This window comes from Lepidochelys olivacea (assembly GCF_965140295.1).
Source record: "Lepidochelys olivacea isolate rLepOli2 genome assembly, chromosome: 1".
NCBI classification, from domain to species: domain Eukaryota; kingdom Metazoa; phylum Chordata; order Testudines; family Cheloniidae; genus Lepidochelys; species Lepidochelys olivacea.
In genome coordinates, this window is record NC_140411.1 from 44,228,152 (window position 1) to 44,250,606 (window position 22,455).

A 22,455-nucleotide genomic window follows, 5' to 3' on the forward strand; every position below is an offset into this window, starting at 1 on the left:
GAGCGGAAGGACAAAAGAACTGAGCAAAATGGCAAACAGAGAGTAGTCCACATCTGCTACTTCCATCCTACAGAACAAGCCACAATAGGAAGGCTTGAGTAGAATAAGACATGCACAATAGGAAAGAAGGGAAGAGTAAAAGACCTACACAGTAATAATGCACATTTGTAGCATTACATGAGTTAACAACCATGTACATTATTTCAGGTTTAATTCAGAAAATACATGTGAAAGGTAAAGTAATTCTCTCTCTGTTTCTCTCTAAAAAGAGACCAAGCCATTCTGACTCTGATATCTTTCACTCGGAGAGAGATTTTTCAAGACTTTTAGGCGCCTACAGATGCAGATAGGCATTTTCACAAGTGACTAGTCACCTATCATTGACTTCAATTGGAGACAGACACCCTATGCAATTTTGAAAATCCCGATAGATGCCTATCTGCATCTTTTGGCACCTAAATACCTTTAAAAACCTGTTCCTTTCTTAAGAGACCACATGAGCAGCTCTACCATACTCTCTTGAGTTTAAGACGGTTAGGAATTAGAGTTCTCACCAGTTTGCGAACATCTTCACACCAGAGCTCTCCTTTCTCAGTTTGCTCTGCATAGAGAGAGATTCCTAGGAGCTGACTGAACAAGAAGTTCAGACCTTCCATACATGCCCCAAGAGAGAAAAATGGACAGTACAAACTGGGCTCGATGTTATACCTAAGAAAACAAACAAAAAAAAAGAGTTAAAATATTGTTGAGCTTTATAATCTGAGGTGTAAAATATGGTCTTGATTTACTTATTATAGGCACTTTATTGTGCTCATCTTCTCTACCCCAGCATCTCACAACTACAAATGAATTAAACCTCAAAACACCCTTGTTGAGAATAAAGAATCTAATTTTTCAAATAGGGAAAATGAGGCAGAGGTTAAGGCACAACATTTCAAAAGCATCCACTAGTTTGAGTCTTTAATTTTGAGTACCCAACTTGACACATGAACGACATGATTTCCATAGGTTTTTCCCTAGCTCAAACTGATTTAAACTAAACAGCTTGTCGATCATCAACAAATGTTGCCAGATGAGTAGCAAGATACTGTAGCATGCATTATAGGGATAATACAAAGACACAATAAAATGCCAAAACAGCAAAAAAGTTGTAAGAGTGGATGAAAGTGGCTTAGAGACCTAAGGAACCTAGTGCTCAGAATCCCTGACAATCAGTCCCTACGTGTCGCAAACTGGGCACCAAAAATTGAGGTATTCAAAATTAGTGAACACTTTAGAAAGTTAGGGCTTAAGTGACCTGCCCAAGGTCACAGTCTGTGGCAAAACTGGGAATAGAATCCCCAGTACCTGACTCTTGCATGGCCCTCAACCACAAAAACATCCCTGCTTCCTGGATTTGCATACAAATTGCCAACAATTGATACACACGAGCCAAGGGAGCAGCTGCCCTTATATCTGCCATTTCTTCCAGGGCTCCAGAGTAGTGAATGACTGCACTCTTAGTGTGACCTTTACTTTAGAAGATCATTGTTCCTTCCATCTTATATGCTTTTCCTCTTATGCCATTTTTTTTATTTCTCCCTGACCAATCAGTAGTCACTGAAGTCTAAATTTGCATCAGGCAGACTATAACAGCTGAACACCAAACATTTAGAACCCTGCTATTTTAAAGCCTCAGATCAAAAGGTTTAACGATAGCTAAGCTGTGAAAGAGTTACTTACTCTTCATCCAAACTGCTCACCCCTCCTTCCTCCTCACCCCAACACACACACAAGACAGTGCTGTATAACTAAACACACTTTGGCACTGTCTTTTGGAGTCATGTTGCTTATAGCGGCAGTTACAATTCACTAACCAACTTCAGTAGCCAGTGGTGCACAGCAGGACAGGATTAGCGCTCTAAGCCCCTGCACCCGTTCTTCTAAGCATTTCAATGTGGGTTTGTTTTTTTCCCCACCATCTTTTATATTATCCCTACAATGCACTCCAGCAGTATTTTGCTACCACCATGGCAACATTTGTTGAAGCTAGTGGAGATGTTTAGTTGCAAGACGTCACATATTTGCACACTCCACCCTGGTTTTATTTCTGGCTGCTTGCGTGTGTGTCATTCTGATTTTAACTATAACAGAACACAGAAAAAAACCTGAGAACTGTGAAAGGGTACTGTACTGGTCATTACTTCCCCCAGTACAGGCAGCACCACTTAAACTCACTCCACTTATGTAACAGCTGCACTTTGGGGTGTGACACAGCCAAAAAAAAGAAACCCCACACTTTCCTCCTTTATCAGCGATAAGTCTCCAAAGAGCAAAGCATATGCTTCCAGCCTAAAAGGTGTCATTTTAGATTGAAGAAAATAAAAAGACAGAACACAAGTCTCCATGAGAGCTGTGTATGTGTCTTCTGTAACAGCACACACAGCAACTGTGAGAACAAAATGGCTGCTGTCTCTGCATGCAGGTATACTTTGTAGTAGTGTAAAATACAGTACATAGACTGCATCTATGCTAGTGTTTTTCAGTCCTGTAATGCCTAACAGGTGCAGATCCAGCAGTAGCAGCATTGTTGTAAACTGTAGTAGAAAAAGCTCAGACAGACTCAAGAGTTTTTACTGTGTTGTCTAACCCAGCTCAGAAAGTTAGAAGGACTGATACTGTGTTAGTCTTACTATACCACGCTCTCTGGAGTTGATTCCAGTACAGACCTGAGCACAAACTGCAAATTGTGTTTAAATGGTTCTTTTAAAAAAAAATGTGGAAAGACTTAGTAATTACTGTAAAAGCTTACTGTCTTTATACACATTGTTTTGATATCTTATTTTGTTAGTCTACATTGCTATTAGAAGATCGAATTTTTGAGAGCCAAATTTCCCTTTTGTATTATACTCATGCTTGTAGCACACAATTTATCACCCGTCAAGAGAAAGTTCAAGACAACAATGTAAAGTAAGGATTTTTCAGGAAGTATATGATTCTTATCATTATACATATTATAATAATGTATTCCAAAAGAAATTAAGAGTAGAATAAGAGACAAGACTGTTCTGTTTTTTGGTCTGATAATATTTCAGTTCAATTGGTGCCAATTTTGAAAGAACAGCATGCAGAATTTTCAAGTAAATAGGACAAATTTGGAAACAGTCTGAATCTTAGCATTACGATTTGTTGTATTTGATTCATATGAAAGTACTGGAAGTACACGGAGCACCCATAACACTGCAGTGATAGTTACATTATAAATACCTTTGTGAAGCATACCTTTTAAATATAAAAAATAAAGTCAATATTTGTGGTATGGGATTTCATATACATATGCAGAGATCAGAATCGCACAGTACTTTCTAAAGGGATGATGCAAGACCTGATGATAAGACCATGTGGATGTACTGCCAGGCATATTATTTCAACTATGTCAAAAGACGACAGCATGTTTTCTGCTATTGCCTAAACCCAATGGAAATGTTATATTAGCATGATGTTTTAAAACACGTTTGCTTGAAAAAGGCACAAGCAAATCAATGGTTTTATATTCATATAACACCTTTTACCAAAGAAGTTCGAAGTGCTGCACAAAAGTGGTATAATCTCTGTGTTTCAGAAGATGTAGGCAATTTTCCTCTCTCTATTTTTAGTGGTGGGGAGGGAAGAACTATTGGAGTGCATGGATTGTAGAGGCAGTAGAGGATATGTTGACCCACTGCCCCCACCCTTCGACAAAAGCCGCCTCCATGAATATACCCCCATGCTGAGATGGAGGGGAGGAAAGCAGCTGGGACCACACAGCTTGCCTTTACATACTCTGAGTTACACAAGCATCATCTGATTTGGGAGGAGAGCAGATAGTGTTGTAGTGGGGCTGACAGAGTGGAAAGGAGACAAATTGGGTCAACAGAGGTCAATAAGCTGGCTGGGCCCGTGGACAATGTAGAGGAAGAGAGGCACAAGTGGACTGTACATTTTTTTTTTTTTAAAAGAGGAGGCTGGCTAACAAGACATGTACCTTTCACATTTTGTTTATAGCTTGTTTGTCTAATTAGATTGTAAGCTCCTGGGACAAGGATTATCTCTAACTATAGATCTTCAGCTGTCATGCAGAACTAGAGAGACACGCCGAAAGCTTAGGGCCTCTTTACAAGAGCTCCTCTCTTCACTCACTGTATTATGCAGAGCACAGGTACAGCCATTCACTGGAAAGGGATGGGAAGGGTACTGTCCAAGCCTAATTATAAATGCCTTTATAGGAAGATTCAGTTAGAATCATAGAATCATAGAATATCAGGGTTGGAAGGGACCCCAGAAGGTCATCTAGTCCAACCCCCTGCTCAAAGCAGGACCAATTCCCAGTTAAATCATCCCAGCCAGGGCTTTGTCAAGCCTGACCTTAAAAACCTCTAAGGAAGGAGATTCTACCACCTCCCTAGGTAACGCATTCCAGTGTTTCACCACCCTCTTAGTGAAAAAGTTTTTCCTAATATCCAATCTAAACCTCCCCCACTGCAACTTGAGACCATTACTCCTCGTTCTGTCATCTGCTACCATTGAGAACAGTCTAGAGCCATCCTCTTTGGAACCCCCTTTCAGGTAGTTGAAAGCAGCTATCAAATCCCCCCTCATTCTTCTCTTCTGCAGACTAAACAATCCCAGCTCCCTCAGCCTCTCCTCATAACTCATGTGTTCCAGTCCCTTAATCATTTTTGTTGCCCTTCGCTGGACTCTCTCCAATTTATCCACATCCTTCTTGAAGTGTGGGGCCCAAAACTGGACACAGTACTCCAGATGAGGCCTCACCAATGTCGAATAGAGGGGAACGATCACGTCCCTCGATCTGCTCGCTATGCCCCTACTTATACATCCCAAAATGCCATTGGCCTTCTTGGCAATAAGGGCACACTGCTGACTCATGCTTGTTATGAGTTCTGACAATGCCTCAGACTTGTTATGTTACCTTGGCCTAGTCACTTAACTTCTCCATTGTTAATATTTAATCAGGATCAGGCCCTCATCATGCTGTGGAAACACAAACGTCAAGTTGTGTCTATTTAAACACGAGCCCTGACTAGGGGACATATACTGGGGAGATTGAGCCTAAAGCGCACACAGTTTCTCATGATGTTACCATTTGCTTGTCTGTCCTCCCATATACAATCTGCTAGACCTGTTAGTTAGAATGCTCATCATGGTATGCTGGTCTCATTCTGAGGCCTTGTCAGGAACTGAACCTGCCTATAAAGACATTTATAATTAGGCTTGGAAGGATTCCATTGTTTAAAATGGGTAAATATTGATTTAATTGTACACACACAAACCAACAAAAATATTTCCATCAACAATCATCAAAATTTATAGGTTGGCAAAATAAGACAAATGCTGCTTGAGAACGTATTAGAGTTGTTTTTGGTTTATTCTTTGTTTAAAATTTCTCAGGAATTTTTCAGTGTTTATTACAAAAATTAAAAAACTGGAGTGCCAAAAACTAAGTCAGTTTTCTAGGTAAATACCAGGGTTAATACTGGGGGACAGGAAAAAAAGCAACAGAGAAAAGAAAGAGTACTGAAAGTAAAAGCAGTTTAATGCTATGGTTTATTTCATGGATGGTCTAGGTTTAATTGGGCCTCCCTCAGCATGAGCTGAACTAGATGACCTCTCAAGGTCCCTTCCAGCCCTACATTTCTATGTTTTTATGAACTGTACATTAACAGAATGTACATACACACACACACCACACACACACGTGTTTCTTCCACTACATTGCCTTTACTTTAACAACCTTTCATTTACACTTTATTAATTATTAATGTAAACACATCTATCTAATGTAATGTATTGGATATCCTTAACGTAATCAGTATTTTCATGTACTTTAATAGTCCAAAAATTGGGTGAAAAAATCATTAAAAAAAATTAACCACAGCTTTTGTAAAATCTGGGAAATTTTCAGTTAAAAAAATCAGTAAAAACTGAAGACTACGGGCTTTAAGTATGAGGTAAGGCTGGGTTTATTCATCTGTAAAGGGCCATTACTAACTGGATATTTAGTCAATTTTTAAAAATTAATTAAAAAGTAGTTTCATATAGTAACTTTGCCATCAAGTGCCTCTAATAATGTTTGTGGTGTTAAAATATAGGGAAAAAATGTGATTGTAAGATGTTTGTCTCACTTATTGCTGTGTAAAAACCCAATGAACTGCAGGTAAAACTAACTAACTACCTGCTCGATAAAAACCATTAATGAAGTGAGCTGTAGCTCACGAAAGCTCATGCTCAAATAAATTGGTTAGTCTCTAAGGTGCCACAAGTACTCCTTTTCTTTTTGCAAAGACAGACTAACACGGCTGTTACTCTGAAACCTGTCATTAAAATGACTATGTACAAAGTGCTGTCAAATACATGAAGTAAATCAAGCATGTTTTTTCATCTCCTTTAACCTTTCAATTAGTGACCTTAGGAAAAAAAATTCAGACACCAGGATGATTTTACGGTAATGATGCCCCTTAAATTATCCTGTTCTGCCTGTAGGAATGGCAGCATGTACAGTACATTCAACAGAGTACTCTTCTGAAATCCTGTAACACAGTGATGCAATAGAGTAAATAATGAACTTAGTTTCCTTGCTTTCATTATCCATCTTTTAGCAAATTCCCAAAACTCTGCCCCTCTGTTTTCTAAATCCAAGGAATTTGCATGTTGTATCAAAATCCATGCCAAAAAACCTGAACTATTTTAAAAATGCACTTAATAGCAGAAGATGAGGGTAGAGATTTTCAACAAGAAGTCACAGTACACTCTCAAAGAAAGCAAAATACCAAATACAACAGCTTCTTTGATGTGAAATCCTGCTTTAGATTAAAAGATGAACTATGGGAGAAATCCAGACATCTTACAGTATGTGGCTCAGTACTATTTTTAAAAGAACTCATGCATCTAACTGATTTAAGAAAATGAACTGACACAATGGGGTGGGGTTATTCTTCAAGAACAGCATACATCAAACAAAAAGGCAGTTCTTGCTGCAAAGAACAACAATGGAGTGTCTCATTATAATTATTTCTAAGCTTGTATGACTTCACTGAGTCTAAATAAAATGCAAGCTTCTAAAACTGCTTTCATTTAACCTGTACATTTGGAAAGAAACTAAGACTGTTTTGTGCACCGTGACTTTCATCTACTCCATTCAAAATGCTTTTGATAAACTTGGACATTAAAGAATTATGATAATTACTCAAATATCACTAAGGACTAAACATTAAGGCCTGTAAATTACAAATTAGCTGCTTGGTAAGGCTTGTTATTGGCAGGCATTAACTGTAACATCTGAAAGTTCTCTCATTTTTCACAAGGCTCTTTTCCCCACCATAATCAATAAAATACAGAAATATAATGTTACTAGTTATAATAAGAAAAAAATCTAGGGCTTATTTTCATGCCCCAACAAACATTAAAAGAAATTTGGAAAACAACTTAAGTACAAGATAAATGGAAGAGGAGCCCATGGGGTTAACTAGAAGAGAGATCACAACAAGGAAAAGCCCCTTCCAATGATCATTACCTGTCAGTAAACTTTGACATTTAAACCTTTACCTGAAGGGAGAGAATTCATAGAGTTGGTGATTTGGGGGAGATTGTTTGGGTTTTTTTTTTTTTTACCCTGTGTTCTTCCTCACAACTTGTCAACTATTTTATGTTCCCTTTCTCTTTTCTGTTAATTGTACCTTCAGGATATTTTGTTAATTCAGTTTATTGAGCCCTAAAAGCAAACTAATTCACTTACAACGTAAGATTGTTCAGAACTGATGAAAGACAAACTTTAAAAACAGATCAGTATAAAGAGATCATTCTGATGTTTGTTGTGATGCTGCTTTTTGACCCATTTACCATATAAGTTAACATTTGACTGCCAAAAGGCAAATTTACTGTTTTTTATAAATCTGGTTAACGTAGTATGTAACATATATTATGCTTTGCTCATATTACCTTAATTCCTTTAGCTCTTATGAATACAAAGATATCAGACCAAGGAAATACTCAGCAGTAACTGAAACCAACTTACAGATAACAAAATATTTGTAAGTCAGGTCACATTACTGACATACTTCAGAACATTTATAAAATCATTACCAACTAACAGCACATCATACAGTATGCAACTGAATAACAAGCCTGAATGTATTTTCTGATTCCTTCACTTAGCTAGATAAAGTCACAATATGCATACTTACTTGAAACTCCTGATCCTGCCTGGAAAATACACAGTACTTTTTTTTTTTTTTTTTTAGTTAACTGTTAGGATTTTTTCTAACATGCCACGTCCACTAATCTAGACACTGATGAGTTGGATGCTTTACTTCAATGCACAGAGGCACATAATGAGATTTCTGTCATATTTTTGAGCATGATCTACTCAAGAAAGGTGCTCAGATCCAGCAGTGATGGATGCCTGAACAGTTATGGAACATTCTGTCTCTTGAGGTGGTAACTTGGCAGAACTGTGACTTCCTGTTTCTTTTTAAACCTTATGTTACTCTTGAATTTTAGGTTTCTAGCTAAACAGGACAACTGAGAGTTTTACCATATTTTCCTTCACTTGGGGTGGTGGTTGATATGTTTTTTAGGGTATATTTAAAAGCAATTAAAGTGGCTGATTCTCTTCAGCATGGGAGCACTCTCCCTAGGCTACCCAAACCAAAAATGGTAAAAAACAGAAGAAAGGAGAAACATCTTGAAGTGCTCCTCGAGCAGTTCTTGCTCTCTTGCTTCATCAAGAGACAGAAGCTTGCTGTACACCCAAGCTCAGACTGCCAGGAAGTAATTCCCTGAATCTGAGGGAGAGCCTTTGACAGCTACTAGCTCTCCCTGAAAAGTCAAAGATTCATCCACAGTTATATCCAGGCACCTTGGTATTTTCCCTTCCACCGTGGAAAAGTAGGAAATCCTTTTTACTCCTAATGAAGCAAAAAGCCTGACTTCAGAGCCCACAAGAAAGCTTAAGGAAGGGCCATGTTATTTTAGTAACATCTATATAGCTAGTTTCCCCGGGATACAAAATTTCTCCAGTTACTTTGTTGGCTTCTCCTTTCTCCATAGTGGGAAACAGGCTTCCTTCACAATTAATATGTTCATCCCTAATTCCACCTGGTTTATCCCTACAGCCCCACAGATAGTGGTCACCACAGAGGGCAAAGAAATACAAGTTTGTCAGTGTCCACATTAGGACAAAAACTTAATTTAGCACAACTTCAAAAAATGAGTCAGAGTCCCCACCCGCACCCCTCCAAAAAAACCAGCCCAGACTGGTAAGTAACTTTTGCTGACAAAACAGGGGCTAGCAGCAGTTATGTCAACATTCAGCCTTTCTCCCAGGCATGACCTATTACCTAAGAGAACTCAGTGAGACTATTCATGTGCATAAGTCTTTGCAGGATCAGTCCCCTAGGGAGTACATCTACTATTATTAGCACTGGCTGAGATACCATAATGTTAAGTAAATGATGACAGTGTATTTTTCTGCACTAAAACTCAGGCATAATATTATATTTTATGAGATACACATTAGACAACTTCTTACTTGTCTGAGGTGAAGCATGTTCTAGCATTCACTGTTCTATCACCTCTATGTTGCCAAAATTCTTGTTTACTCTGTCTTCTTATAATTCTTGATTACTCTATCTAATTACTCTATCTTCTTATAAGACACTGATCATTCACATTTCAGACTTCTGCCTCCAATGTCTGTTAAATATACACTTATATTAATTCTACCATCTTTACCATTTAAGTTATGGGTACAAAAATATTCAACTGACATAAATGTTTTTTAAAGCTGAAGACAATATTTTTAAAATGAATTTTCTTAAAGTATATTAAGCAAACTATCCTGTTACTGCCTGGTAGGAGACCTACACTTTTGAAGTGGGATCAAGTTTCCAGGGAGAAGGCGCGATGAAAGTGGAGAAAAACAACTTGATTGTGGACAGATGAACTGGGAGTGAGAAGAGTTTGTTCTGCATGTGAGTCTGGAGCTCCTCCTTATGTTCTGTCTACAGTATAGCACCTATGTTCACTTTATTGACAATAGCAGAAACAATGACTGAAAACAGGGGCAAACTGATACAATATGAATTGCATTCTGTTTTATTATTAATGTACTGGCTCAAACTGATCAGGATGTATGATATTCTGTAGAGGAATTAGGATGAAGGCACCCAATTTTAATTATCAAGCATCTTAAAATTAAGGATGGGGTTCCATTTGAATTGACCTAGACAAATGTCCCTAGTACTACATGAAATTAAAAGAAAAAACATATATATTAAGAGAAATTTAAGGAGGTGTCATTTTACAGATAGCATGGTGACTAACGGGAATGCACTTCTAGTTTAAGTGATGGATTCAAGTAGTATTAGTCTATTTAAGTAAAACTCAGGTGATTAAGGAATAAGTTAATTAAGGATCAGATTGTGCCACCCTCAAGAAGAATAGTGCTGCACTCCATCACTAGTTCCAACAGTTCCTAAAGGACTAGTTTAAGAGCAAGGTACTAATCAACATTAGTAAAGATAGCACAATAGGGTCTAAAAAATTAGTCAATTTTGTGCTTGAGAGTAACCCATCGCTTTTTGGGGTCTCAGGCTGGAATTTTTTCCACTGATGGTGCTTTTTCCTCCCCTCACAACTGTATATGACTCGTATATTTTGGTTTTCCTCCTTACCACACAAAAATTGTTTTTTCAAAGCCTAAGAATATACAGAATAGAATCAACACAGTCGACTACTAACCATTCCAGACATGTTAGGGCCATGGCTGGCTTCTCTTTCTAAACAACTATGTTAATTATACAAAATACTATTCAAGACTACAAATCTCAATCACACGAACAACAGTGAAAGAAAATATATTGCACACCGAAACAAAAGTTAAAAGAACATAATAGGAAACCGTTTTTTCATCTACTTATTTCAAAAGGGATTTTTGCACTTTTTCTGCCCTTTGCTGGCTGTTAAGCAATACATATCTACTCAAACAAATGGGAAAAATACTTACTAAACAATTAAAACCCTGTGTTGTCAGCTTGTAAGCACTCTGGCGCAGGGACTGTCCGTCTGTTATATCTGAACACTGACTGGGGCTCCCAGGGGCTATCACAATATAACTATATATAAAATATGTTTTTGTTAAGTATGATTATATCATCATCTTTAACAAAAGATTTATTTTATTCAGAAAAGCAAGAATAGTCATTTGGGATGAAATTCATCCCAGTGTGTACCTTCCAATGAACACTCAAGACTAGACCAACACCTAAAATATTAATGAGTCACTGGAAAGAACAAAAAGAAAAGGAGTACTTGTGACACCTTAGAGACTAACCAATTTATTTGAGCATAAGCTTTCGTGAGCTACAGCTCACCTCACGAAAGCTTATGCTCAAATAAACTGGTTAGTCTCTAAGGTGCCACAAGTACTACTTTTCTTTTTGTGAATACAGACTAACATGGCTGCTACTCTGAAACCTAGAAAGAACAAAAAAATGAAAAACAACAAGCCAGAGTACTATCAGACTAAAATGACTACCTCACTACAGCAAGATATGCAAAGCTAATGCAGTCTCTTATTAAATAAAGAATCTGGAAGAATAAACTGGGGGTGTAACCTGGGAGACAAAGCACAGTTACAACTGAAACAGGAACAACTATGCAACCAATATGGAACACAGACCGAAATGGAAATATTTTCTATTGCAACATCCAAAATATCACAGGGTGCACAAATTATAGAATGCTTCAAATCATCAGAAAGGATAAAATAATTTTATCAAAAAGTACTGAGGAACTTGTACAGAACTCTGGGAGAAAAAATTGATGACTGAATCATACATGAACAATCATAACAAATGGTCACAAAATGATTAAAGCTCAGACACATTGTGAAACTCTGATGGATGGGCTACCTCTACGTAACTGATGCCTGAGGGTTCTGTGCAGTCAGGCCTGCAAAGAAAATTACTGAAGTGAACTGGAGACAACATAGTCTTGCAGAGGGCCTTCAGTGAGGTAGGGACAGAGGTAAGGCACACACTGGAGCAGAGAGAAGACATGCAGAAGAGTCATGTAAGAGGGCAGTGCTTCTTCTTATAGCCTGTAAGGTTTTGGAGTTCCATGCAAAAGTCTAATCACTAATATTCTGTGATGAGCGAGTGAATTTCACTCTTTGGGCCTGATTCCTCATTGCCAGGTACTTTGTCTAGTCATTACCCTCTATTCAGTGATCTGGCAGTATTTTAAACCAACATTGCATACGTGAAAGTTACTACAGAAAGAGCAGGGGAGTGGAGGATTCATAGATTCACAGATAAAACCAAAAGGATTGTGATCATCTAATCTGATGACCTCCTGTATAACACAGGTTTTAGGACTTCCCAGAATTAATACCTGTTTGAACTACAGCATATCTTTGAGTAACACATCCAATCTTAATTAAAAAATTGTCAGTGATGAAGAATCCATCACAACCCTTGGTAAATTGTTCTAATGGTTAATTACATTCACTGTTAAACAACTGAGCCTTATTTCCAGTCTGAATTTGTCTACCTTCAACTTCCAGCCACTGGATCCTGTTATACCATATGGTAGATTGAAGAAACAATTATCAGATTTTTGTTCCCCAAGTAGGTATTTATAAACTGATCAGGCCCTTAGTGCAGTATTTTTACTAGAAAACTATAGGAGATGGAAAAATGCCACCTACTTTTGTGTAAAATTCAACCAATTGAGCAAAACAGCGATAGTACTCTAATCTAGAAATACCTCTCCTTCACTCTCCTGTATGTACGTTAGAAACATTTTGGTGAAAATATTCCTGGCCCCACATGGTGGGAGTAAAGCATGCATAGGCCCCAGTCCTGCATTAACATCAATGAGGTTCCAGAGGGGTGTAGGGGTTCACTCTCACAGAGCCAGATGCAAACTAACAGACTTAGTAAACTAAAAACAAACAAAACAAAAACAGATGTACACCCCCAATGTCATGATGTGTTCTATTTTCAGAACTCCTTTCACCATGACAACCATGCTCTAAATGCAAGAATCTCACCAGTTATTTTACAGTGGTCCACCAGGAACAATGTTTTTCCTCACAATACAAAAATGGGCAGAATAATCTATTTGTGACCAACATCACCACATTTATCACCTGTTCAACCTCATCAAAAAATCTCAGATTGGTAAACATGATTTTAAAAAAATACTTATATCGGAAATACTGTTCCTGATGGCTCGTAGTACATCTTTGTGTGGAATGTTGGTGTAGAGGGCTTCTACGCCCATAATGGCCAGGATGGTGTTTTCAGGAAGATCACCGATGGATTGTAGTTTCCTCAGAAAGTCGGTGGTGTCTCGAGAGCCCTCTACACCAACATTCCACACAAAGATGGATTACAAGCCGTCAGGAACAGTGTCCCCGATAATGTCACAGCAAACCTGATGGCTGAACTTTGTGACTTTGTCCTCACCCATAGCTATTTCACTTTTGGGGACAATGTGTACCTTCAAATCAGCAGCACTGCTATGGGTACCCACATGGCCCCACAGTATGCCAACATTTTTATGGCTGACTTAGAACAACGCTTCCAAAGCTCTCGTCCCCTAATGCCCCTACTCTACTTGCGCTACATTGATGACATCTTCATCATCTGGACCCATGGAAAAGAAGCCCTTGATGAATTCCACCATGATTTCAACAGTTTCCATCCCACCATCAACCTCAGCCTGGACCAGTCCACACAAGAGATCCACTTCCTGGACACTACGGTGCTAAGCAGCCAAGGTCACATAAACACCACCCTAAACCAGAAACCTACTGACCGCTATTCCTACCTACATGCCTCCAGCTTTCACCCTGACCACACTAAACGATCCATCGTCTACAGCCAAGCTCTACGATACAACCGCATTTGCTCCAACCCCTCAGACAGAGATAAACACCTACAAGATCTCTATCAAGCATTCTTACAACTACAATACCTGCTGGAGTGAAGAAACAAATTGACAAAGCCAGAAGAGTACCCAGAAGTCACCTACTACAGGACAGGCCCAACAAAGAAAATAACAGAACGCCACTAGCCATCACCTTCAGCCCCCAACTAAAACCTCTCCAACACACCATCAAGGATCTACAACCTATCCTGAAGGACGACCCATCAGTCTCACAGATCTTGGGAGACTGGCCAGTCCTTGCCTACAGACAGCCCCCTAACCTGAACCTGAAGCAAATACTCACCAGCAACCACACACCACACAACAGAACCACTAACCCAGGAACCTATCCTTGCAACAAAGCCCGTTGCCAACTGTGTCCTCATATCTATTCAGGGGACACCATCATAGGGCCTAATCACATCAGCCACACTATCAGAGGCTCGTTCACCTGCACATCTACCGATGTGATATATGCCATCATGTGCCAGCAATGCCCCTCTGCCATGTACTTTGGGCAAACTGGACGGTCTCTACGTAAAAGAATAAATGAATACAAATCAGGTGTTAAGAATGATAACATTCAAAAACCAGTTGGAGAACACTTCAATCTCTTTGGTCACTCGATTACAGACCTAAAAGTTGCAATTCTTCAACAAAAAAACTTCAAAACCAGACTCCAACGAGAGACTGCTGAATTGGAATTAATTTGTAAACGGGATACAATTAACTTAGGCTTGAAAAAAGACCGGGAGTGGATGGGTCATTACACAAAGTAAAACTATTTCCCCATGTTTATTCCCCTCCCCCAACCCCCACTGTTCCTCAGATGTTCTTGTCAACTGCTGGAAATGGCCCACCTTGATTATCACTACAAAAGGTTTCTACCTCCCCCCCTCCCCCCCCCCCCGGCTCTCCTGCTGGTAATAGCTCACCTTAAGTGATCACTCTGGTTACAGTGTGTATGGTAACACCCATTTTTTCATGTTCTGTATGTATATAAATCTCCTCACTGTATTTTCCACTGAATGCATCCGATGAAGTGAGCTGTAGCTCACGAAAGCTTATGCTCAAAATAAATTTGTTAGTCTCTAAGGTGCCACAAGTACTCCTTTTCTTTTTGACTCAGAAGAACATTTAATCTATCATTTAGATAGGCTTCTGCACTAGATGACTGGAGGATAGCTAACGTGACACCAGTTTTTTTAAAATGCTCCAGAGGTGATCCTGGCAGTTACAGGCAAGCAAGCCTAACTTCAGTACCAGGCAAATGCATGGAAATTATTGTCAAGAACAGAATTATCAGACACTAAATGAACACGATTTGCTGGGAAAGAGTCAACATGGCTTTTGCAAAAGGGAAATCATGCTTCACCAATCTATTAGAATTCTTGGAGGGGGTCAACAAACATATGGACGAGGGTGAGCCAGTGGATACAGTGTACCTGGACTTTCAGAAAGTCTTTGACAAGATCCCTCAGCAAAGACTCATAAGCAGAGTAAGCAGTCATGAGATAAGATCCTCTCATGGTTAAAAGGTACGAAACAGTTGGAATAAATGGTCAGTTTTCAAAAATGGAGAGAGAGGGGTAAATAGTGGTGTCCCCCAGGGATCTGTACTAGGACCAATGCTGTTCAACATAAGAATGGCCATACTGGGTCAGACCAAAGGTCCATGTAGCCCAGTATCCTGTCTTCCGACAGTGGCCAAAGCCAGGTGCTTCAGAGGGAATGAACAGAACAGGTAATCATCAAATTATCCATCCTCTGTCGCCTGTAACACTGCATCCCATATTCTTCATAGTTGTATGATAACATGATTATGACATAATTATGATGTATTTTGTACAAGATAAGTCTTGTGAGATGTCTATGGAAAAGTTATGATGTGCTGAATATAATTATCCTATTCGTATGCATGTATCATTTTTGTATTTGAAGTTATGAATATTGACTATGTATCTGTATTTCAGATGTAGTTACACCTGGTGACACCCACTAGGCAAGATGCTTCCAGTCTAGACAGCTCGTTGTGAATGGCTTATTCAAGGTAATGGACCATTAGGGGAAACAATAGGCCTTAGGAGAAGCTTATCCCCACCTGGTGAGCCTTCCTGGGAACGCTCCAGAGAGCCTATGCATAATGGCTGCTATGACTCAGCAAGGGCATGTGACCAGACCAAATGACACTGAACTCCATTTGGTACCTGTATTTTTCCCCACAAACTGGACTGGAAACTGAGTTTCAAACAAAGGATACCCGCCATATGGAAAAGCTGTATCAGGTGGGGAGTGACATCATCTCTGGGCCTCACTCCCCATATAAGAAAACTCCTGGAAACATCTGAGGAACAAAGATGAAACTGAGGGAAATCCTGGCCCCAGGCTAAAGGGATTTCTAGCCTGTGTATGGAAATTTGGTGGACTGCTTGTATCATCAGTCAGGGTGAGAAATTGTTAATTCAAATCCTATCCCTCTATTATGTTAGACTTAATTTGTGTTTTTGTTTATTTGCTAGGTAATCTGCTTTGAACTGTTTGCTATAACTTGTAATCACTTAAAATCTATCCTTTTATAGTTAATAAACTTGTTTTATATTTTATCTAAACCAGTGCACCTTTAAATCAGTGGTTCTTAACCTGGGGTGCATGCACTCCCTGGGGGTGCGAGACATGCCAGATTTTTTTAGAAGATAAATAATTGAAAACACAAATTAAGCATAAGCACGTAAGTACAACTACTTTGTTTCATCAAACCTATGTATTTATTAACATTATACATTTTTTAACAATTACTGTAATATACAAACAAAAAATATATCTAGGTTTAAAGAACTGACCTACTTCAATGGTTTTTGATAAGGGGTGTGAGAACATATTTTGAGAACCAAAGGGGTGCAGGCTGCAGTAAAGGCTAAGAACCGCTTTTTTAAATGAAGTGTCTGGGGAAAATTTCATCTTGGTTAACACAAGGTTGATCTTTCTCACATCGAGGAAAGAGCGAACTGAGCTTACTTTGCACAGGTCCCTGTGCAGTGTCAGACGTTACAATTCTGGATTTATACTCCAGCAGGGATGCAAGGCGGGGGGAGCTGGGAAATTGGCTGTCTGACCTTGAGTGGCTTAGGTAAAGCAAGCAGGTAACTCAGTTGGGTGTGTGGTGCCACCTGCTGTTGTGTTGGGTGATAACAGTGCCTGGTGAGGCAGGCTGTAAATCTCCAACAAAGCAGCATGAGAGAGGCCTGCGGAGATAGGGGTTTAGAGCCCACGGCTCCCAGACTGCACTCCAGGAGGGGACAACCCGTTACATCACTCATTCCCAGCTCCTGACAAAGAGAGGCTAGGGACACCATCCCTCACATTCATAAATAAGCTGGAAAAAGGGATAAACAGTGAGGTGACAAAACTGGCAGAAGATACAAAGCTACTCAAGATAGTTAAGTCCAAAGTAGACTGCGAAGAGTTACAAAAAGCTCTCTCAAAACTGGGTGATTTGGCAACAAAATGGCAGATGAAATTCACTGTTGATAAATGCAAACTAATGCACATTGGAAAACATAATCCCAACTATACATATAAAATAGTGGGGTCTAAATTAGCTGTTACCATTCATGAAATATCTTGGAGTCATTGTGGGTGGTTCTCTGAAAACATCCATTCAGTGCGCAGCAGCAGTCCAAAAAACTAACAGAATGTTAGGAACCATTAGGAAATGGATAGGTAAGACAGAAAATATCTTAACACTATATAAAGCCATGGTACACCCACACCTTGAATACTGTGTACAGTTCTGATCACCCTACCTCAAAAAAGATATATTAGAATTGTAAAAGGTATAGAGAAGGACAACAAAAATGATTACAGGTATGGAACAGCTTCCATATGAGGAGAGATTAAAAAGACTGGGACTTTTCATCTTGGAAAAGAGACAACCGGGGGGGGGAAGGGGGGGGGAAGTAAGATAGAGGTTTATAAAATCATGAATGATGTGGAGAAAGTGAATAAAGAAGTGTTTTTTACTTCTTCACATAACACAAGAATAAGGGGTCATCCAATGAAATTAATAGGCAGCAGGTTTAAAACTAACCTAAGGAAGTACTTCTTCACAAAATGCACACTCAACCTGTGGAACTCCTTGTTGTGAAGGCCAAAACTATAATGGGGGTTTAAAAAAGAATTAGCTAAGTTCATGGAGGATAGGTCCATCGATGTAACCCAATACTCTGGGTGTCCCTAGCCTCTAACTGCCCAAAGCTGGGAGTGGACATGAGTGGATGGATCATTCAATGACTGCCTGTTGTGTACATTCCCTCTGAAGCACCTGGCATTGGCCACTGTCAGACGACAGGATAGTGGTCTAGATGGACAATTGGTCTGACCCAGTATGGTTGTTCTTATGTTAATACAGATCATTAACCCTTATCCATTGGAAGCCCTAATGTGTTTCCACAAAGGCTGTGTTTGAGATTGGCTTAGATCTGAAATGGGGAATTTAGACACTTGGAAATATATGCATATACAGATTTCTGATCGCCTCTAGAATACAATTATAATTTCAGCTTCCTGGTAGGTGAATACTGGAGCATTGTGAAATATTGCTTTCACACTGAGAGGCAGCTGGTATAGAAGACTAAGAGAAGAGAGTTGGTAGTCAGAAGCTCAGATTTCTGACCCCTTTTCCTGAGGCTTGGAGCAAAATCAATTCAGCTATACCTGTTTTCCCCATGCAAAGGAAAAGTGGATGCAGACTTTGCATTCAATGGCCATTATGATTTTTTTACACTATTGCATTAAGTTAAGGAATAACAAACAACGTTCAGTTGAGTAAGAAATCTTTATCGGTTCTGAAACTGGTTATTATCTCATATCCCCAAAGAGATTTGATATTTGGCTTTACAAACAAAAAAGGAAAGGGAATAGACAGAAACACTGATAGGCATTGCAGCTGTAGTGAAGAATAGCTTTGATCAACTGCCCCTACTGATCCTGGTGATTTTTATCATATTAAAGCACTGCCTTATAGAAAGAAATTCTGTGTATATTTATGGATTCCATTACCGCTGTTGCAAGGGCTTGGAATGAACACTCTCTCACATTTACACTGCTAGCACATACTTAAGGAACTTACCTTTCAGCACGCAGGACACCACTGTAATAGGGATGATCCCAAGGCATCAATTTCTGAAACATAAGATTTCGACTTGTAATTACCGCAATGAAAACTAAGTAAATCAAAGACAAAGATCTCACTTTCTTTACATAACTCAGAATGTTTATCACTTCTGTAGTCGCAGCACTTTAAAACGTAATGTAAAGCATCTGACTCCAAATTCATAAACCCTAAACTAGGGATTATGAGCCAGATTTTCAAAAGTGGACATGTAAAGAAAAACCTATTCACGTGCAAAATCAGGGTGTGTGCGTGGAAGGATCAGGCACGATGCCAGGAAAATTGGGAATGCACACTTTTGAAAAAATAAAAGGGCCATATTTTAAAAATTGAAAACAATGTTTAACATGCTCAAAACCAGCCATTACATTTTCCACCTTGGTTTTTGGTTATTGTATGCATCATTCTGTTAAAACCAATAGCTGATGGTCGGTTTTAATACTAGAAACAGCTATTTAAAACCAAAACTATCTGAAACCAAAAGAGCAAGTATCTATCAACATGCAGCTCATATTACAATTGTAAAGACTGAAATTATTTTCCCCATCTGATGTCAGGCTAGTTCATATTATATAAAACCAAAAGAAAATAAATGCACTATATAACTTACTGAATTTTGGGGATTTAGTTTCATCTTCATCCCTTCCATCATTTCAAAATCTTTTAGAGTTCTGTAAAACAGAATTTCACCCTTAAAGTTTTAATTAAAGGGTTTTTTAGCCAATATAGTACAGTATAATGGCAACTGATGTTTTACTGTCTGTAACATATAGTATAAATGCATGCTCCACTACTACCAAGAGCCTATGGTGTGTCAGAGTTGGTCTGTGCTCTGAAAAACCACAGGCAGGTCATTACAGTGGAGCTACTCTCCACTCTGCTCTGCCCACTCCAGGTACTCTCAGGTCCTACTTTTCCCTCTTATTCTCTCCCAAACAATCCTGCTCTCCCATCTCCCCCCGACCCCATATTTGTGCTCAGCCACCATTCCACTCTGCATGATGATGATGCTTTTTGCACTGGAGGAACCATAGGGGGTGGGGTAGGATGAGTAGCTTTGTGTGGGGAAAATCAGGGGTGATAATGGATGTAGGGCATATGGAGGGGAGGCCTACTGCTTTAGTGCTTAACTGGTGGGTCCCTGCGAGGCTCCCTGGGCTCCCTAGCGTTTTTGTTTTCACTCTTATGCACTCTGTAATCTCCTTTTACAGTAGGAGTCACACCAGAACTGTGGACTACACTCAAAAAAATCTGGAGAATGACTTATTTCCTACTTCTAATTTCCCACTTCTAATTTCCCACCACACGTGGCAGTATGACAATATATACGTTTGTTAACCTTTACGTCATGGTGTCTAATTCAATATAAGAAAGTTAATATTTTAATCAAGATGTGAGGGAAGCTAATATTTCAGTAATAACCTTAGAGGAATTTTTTAAATGCTCAAATTATTGGTAACTGGAGTCTTGTCTTGCATCAAAAAACCTATTTTCTTCAAATTAAAATGGGATTTTTTAAATAAGTAAATGAAAAATAGACTCACCGTTGAAACAATCTGTCAGAAAGCGTCTCAAGAAATTGCATTACCTTCTCTGGAAATATGAAATGAAGGCAAATTACAAAACAAAATGCTGACATCAGTTAAATATATTAGTTCACATCAAGAAGCAAACAACTTAGCCTTCCTAGAGCAAGCCTGGTTTTAACTTATCTACTGAAATGATGACACACAGGTCAGAAATTGTACAGGTATATCAAGGTAGCATATAAAAAAATCAGATGTGATAATCATGGCTTTTAGTTACCTAAGCCATGAACATGGAGTAGTGAATTGTGTAGATTACAGTGACTGTTCAAATTAATATTATCTCTTATTGAAAAATACAAATATTTCAGATGACTGCAATAAGACTCTCCAGTGCAACAACTGTGTTGTATTAACAGCTGACAAGTTAAACTATCTACAGTTATCCTCATGCCTGACACAAGTCACATCTTATCATTTCTGAACATACACGTACTTTACCTGGAGTTCTGGCCATTGTTCCCTGAAGAGCCCTGTGGGCAAAGGTATTATAGCCAACTAACTGTGCCAGATGGTTTCTGCTGGTAAGCAGTTCCTCTAAGCAGCGCAGTTGCTCAGCATTTGGGTAAAGAAAAATCTTATAAGCAGCTTCTCGTACCTAACATCAGAAGAAAAGAAATGGTCTCATAATAGCATAAGTCAAAAAAGAAACAGTTCAGTTCCTCCCAATCTAATGAAAGGCCAGGTATCACAGCCACAATGCTTTCAGGTTAAGCAACCCTTTATATAAAATCTATCTAAAAAAGAAAAATAATGATATCCTCCTATTACCCATTAGAAAAAGGGATAAGGACAGCCTGCCTGCTTTCCCTCTTATTAGTTGTGATCTTCTTACAACCCTTGACAAGATCATCCAACATCATCAGGTATATGTATCAACTGGTGGAACACAAAACAATATTTCACCATATGTAGATTTTATTTATGAAGGAGGAGACTATTTAAACAAGCCTTGTTCCACCCTATCATATTATCCTCCACATTTTTAAGTGTCTGATGCAAAATTAATATGAGAAAAAGCAAAAAATAACCCTAAATTTCAATTTGGATGGCAACATTGCTGAATAACAACTAAATGAAATCATCATTATTAAAATACTTGGGTGTGAATTTTTCTCATGAAACTGAATTCTACACTGGTCCTAGAAAAATACAAAAAGAACTTGAAGAACAGAACTTATTTGTGTAAAAAAGGACAAAGGTAACATGTTTAAAAACCATTTTCTGCCTTATGAGCAATTACTTAACTACATAAACTGAATGATCTAAAGTGTTGTGACAGTTTCCTGAAACTCAGGTTTGTACCCACACCCAGAAAAATGGGAGCCATTCCAGGCAGGTTTTAAAATGTCCAAATTGCCTTCCAATTTATAAGCAACCTGAAGGGCCATCTTATAAAGATGCTATCAGGGAAATTCAGTAAAGAATGGGTGTAAGATTTTGTGTGTTTAAAAATAGTCTTGGTAACATGGGTTCAGCTATTCTCCTTAGTTTACCCTGATGAATATTAACAGCTGTGCATGAAACAGTCTGAAAAGGTATTATTAATGCTTTTGCTTTAACTGAATTCTTTTGAGAAAAGCACCCACAGACAGCACTAAAAATCTTAACCCTCAGTTCCTATTTTCTACTTTTAGCTGTTAGAACACTTGTGTCATTTAGTGTCAAAATCACTATGATGCACCTTTGTATTATTGGATGTGCAATAGAGAACTTTGACAATACATA

At 38.7% G+C, this 22,455-nt stretch overlaps 1 protein-coding gene across 2 annotated transcripts in view; it reads right to left on the minus strand.

The window, feature by feature from the left end:
- The window catches only part of MIPEP (mitochondrial intermediate peptidase), a 134,479-nt gene that overhangs the window by 91,979 nt on the left and 20,045 nt on the right, over positions 1-22,455 (minus strand). For both annotated transcript variants that reach the window (XM_084624662.1, XM_084624661.1), the window contains exons 7-11: positions 21,169-21,325; positions 20,686-20,734; positions 19,752-19,812; positions 19,100-19,152; positions 555-708 (exon numbers count right to left, since the gene is read on the minus strand). In XM_084624662.1, coding sequence (XP_084480788.1) covers positions 555-708; positions 19,100-19,152; positions 19,752-19,812; positions 20,686-20,734; positions 21,169-21,325 — 474 coding nt within the window. The remainder of the gene's footprint in view (positions 1-554; positions 709-19,099; positions 19,153-19,751; positions 19,813-20,685; positions 20,735-21,168; positions 21,326-22,455) is intronic.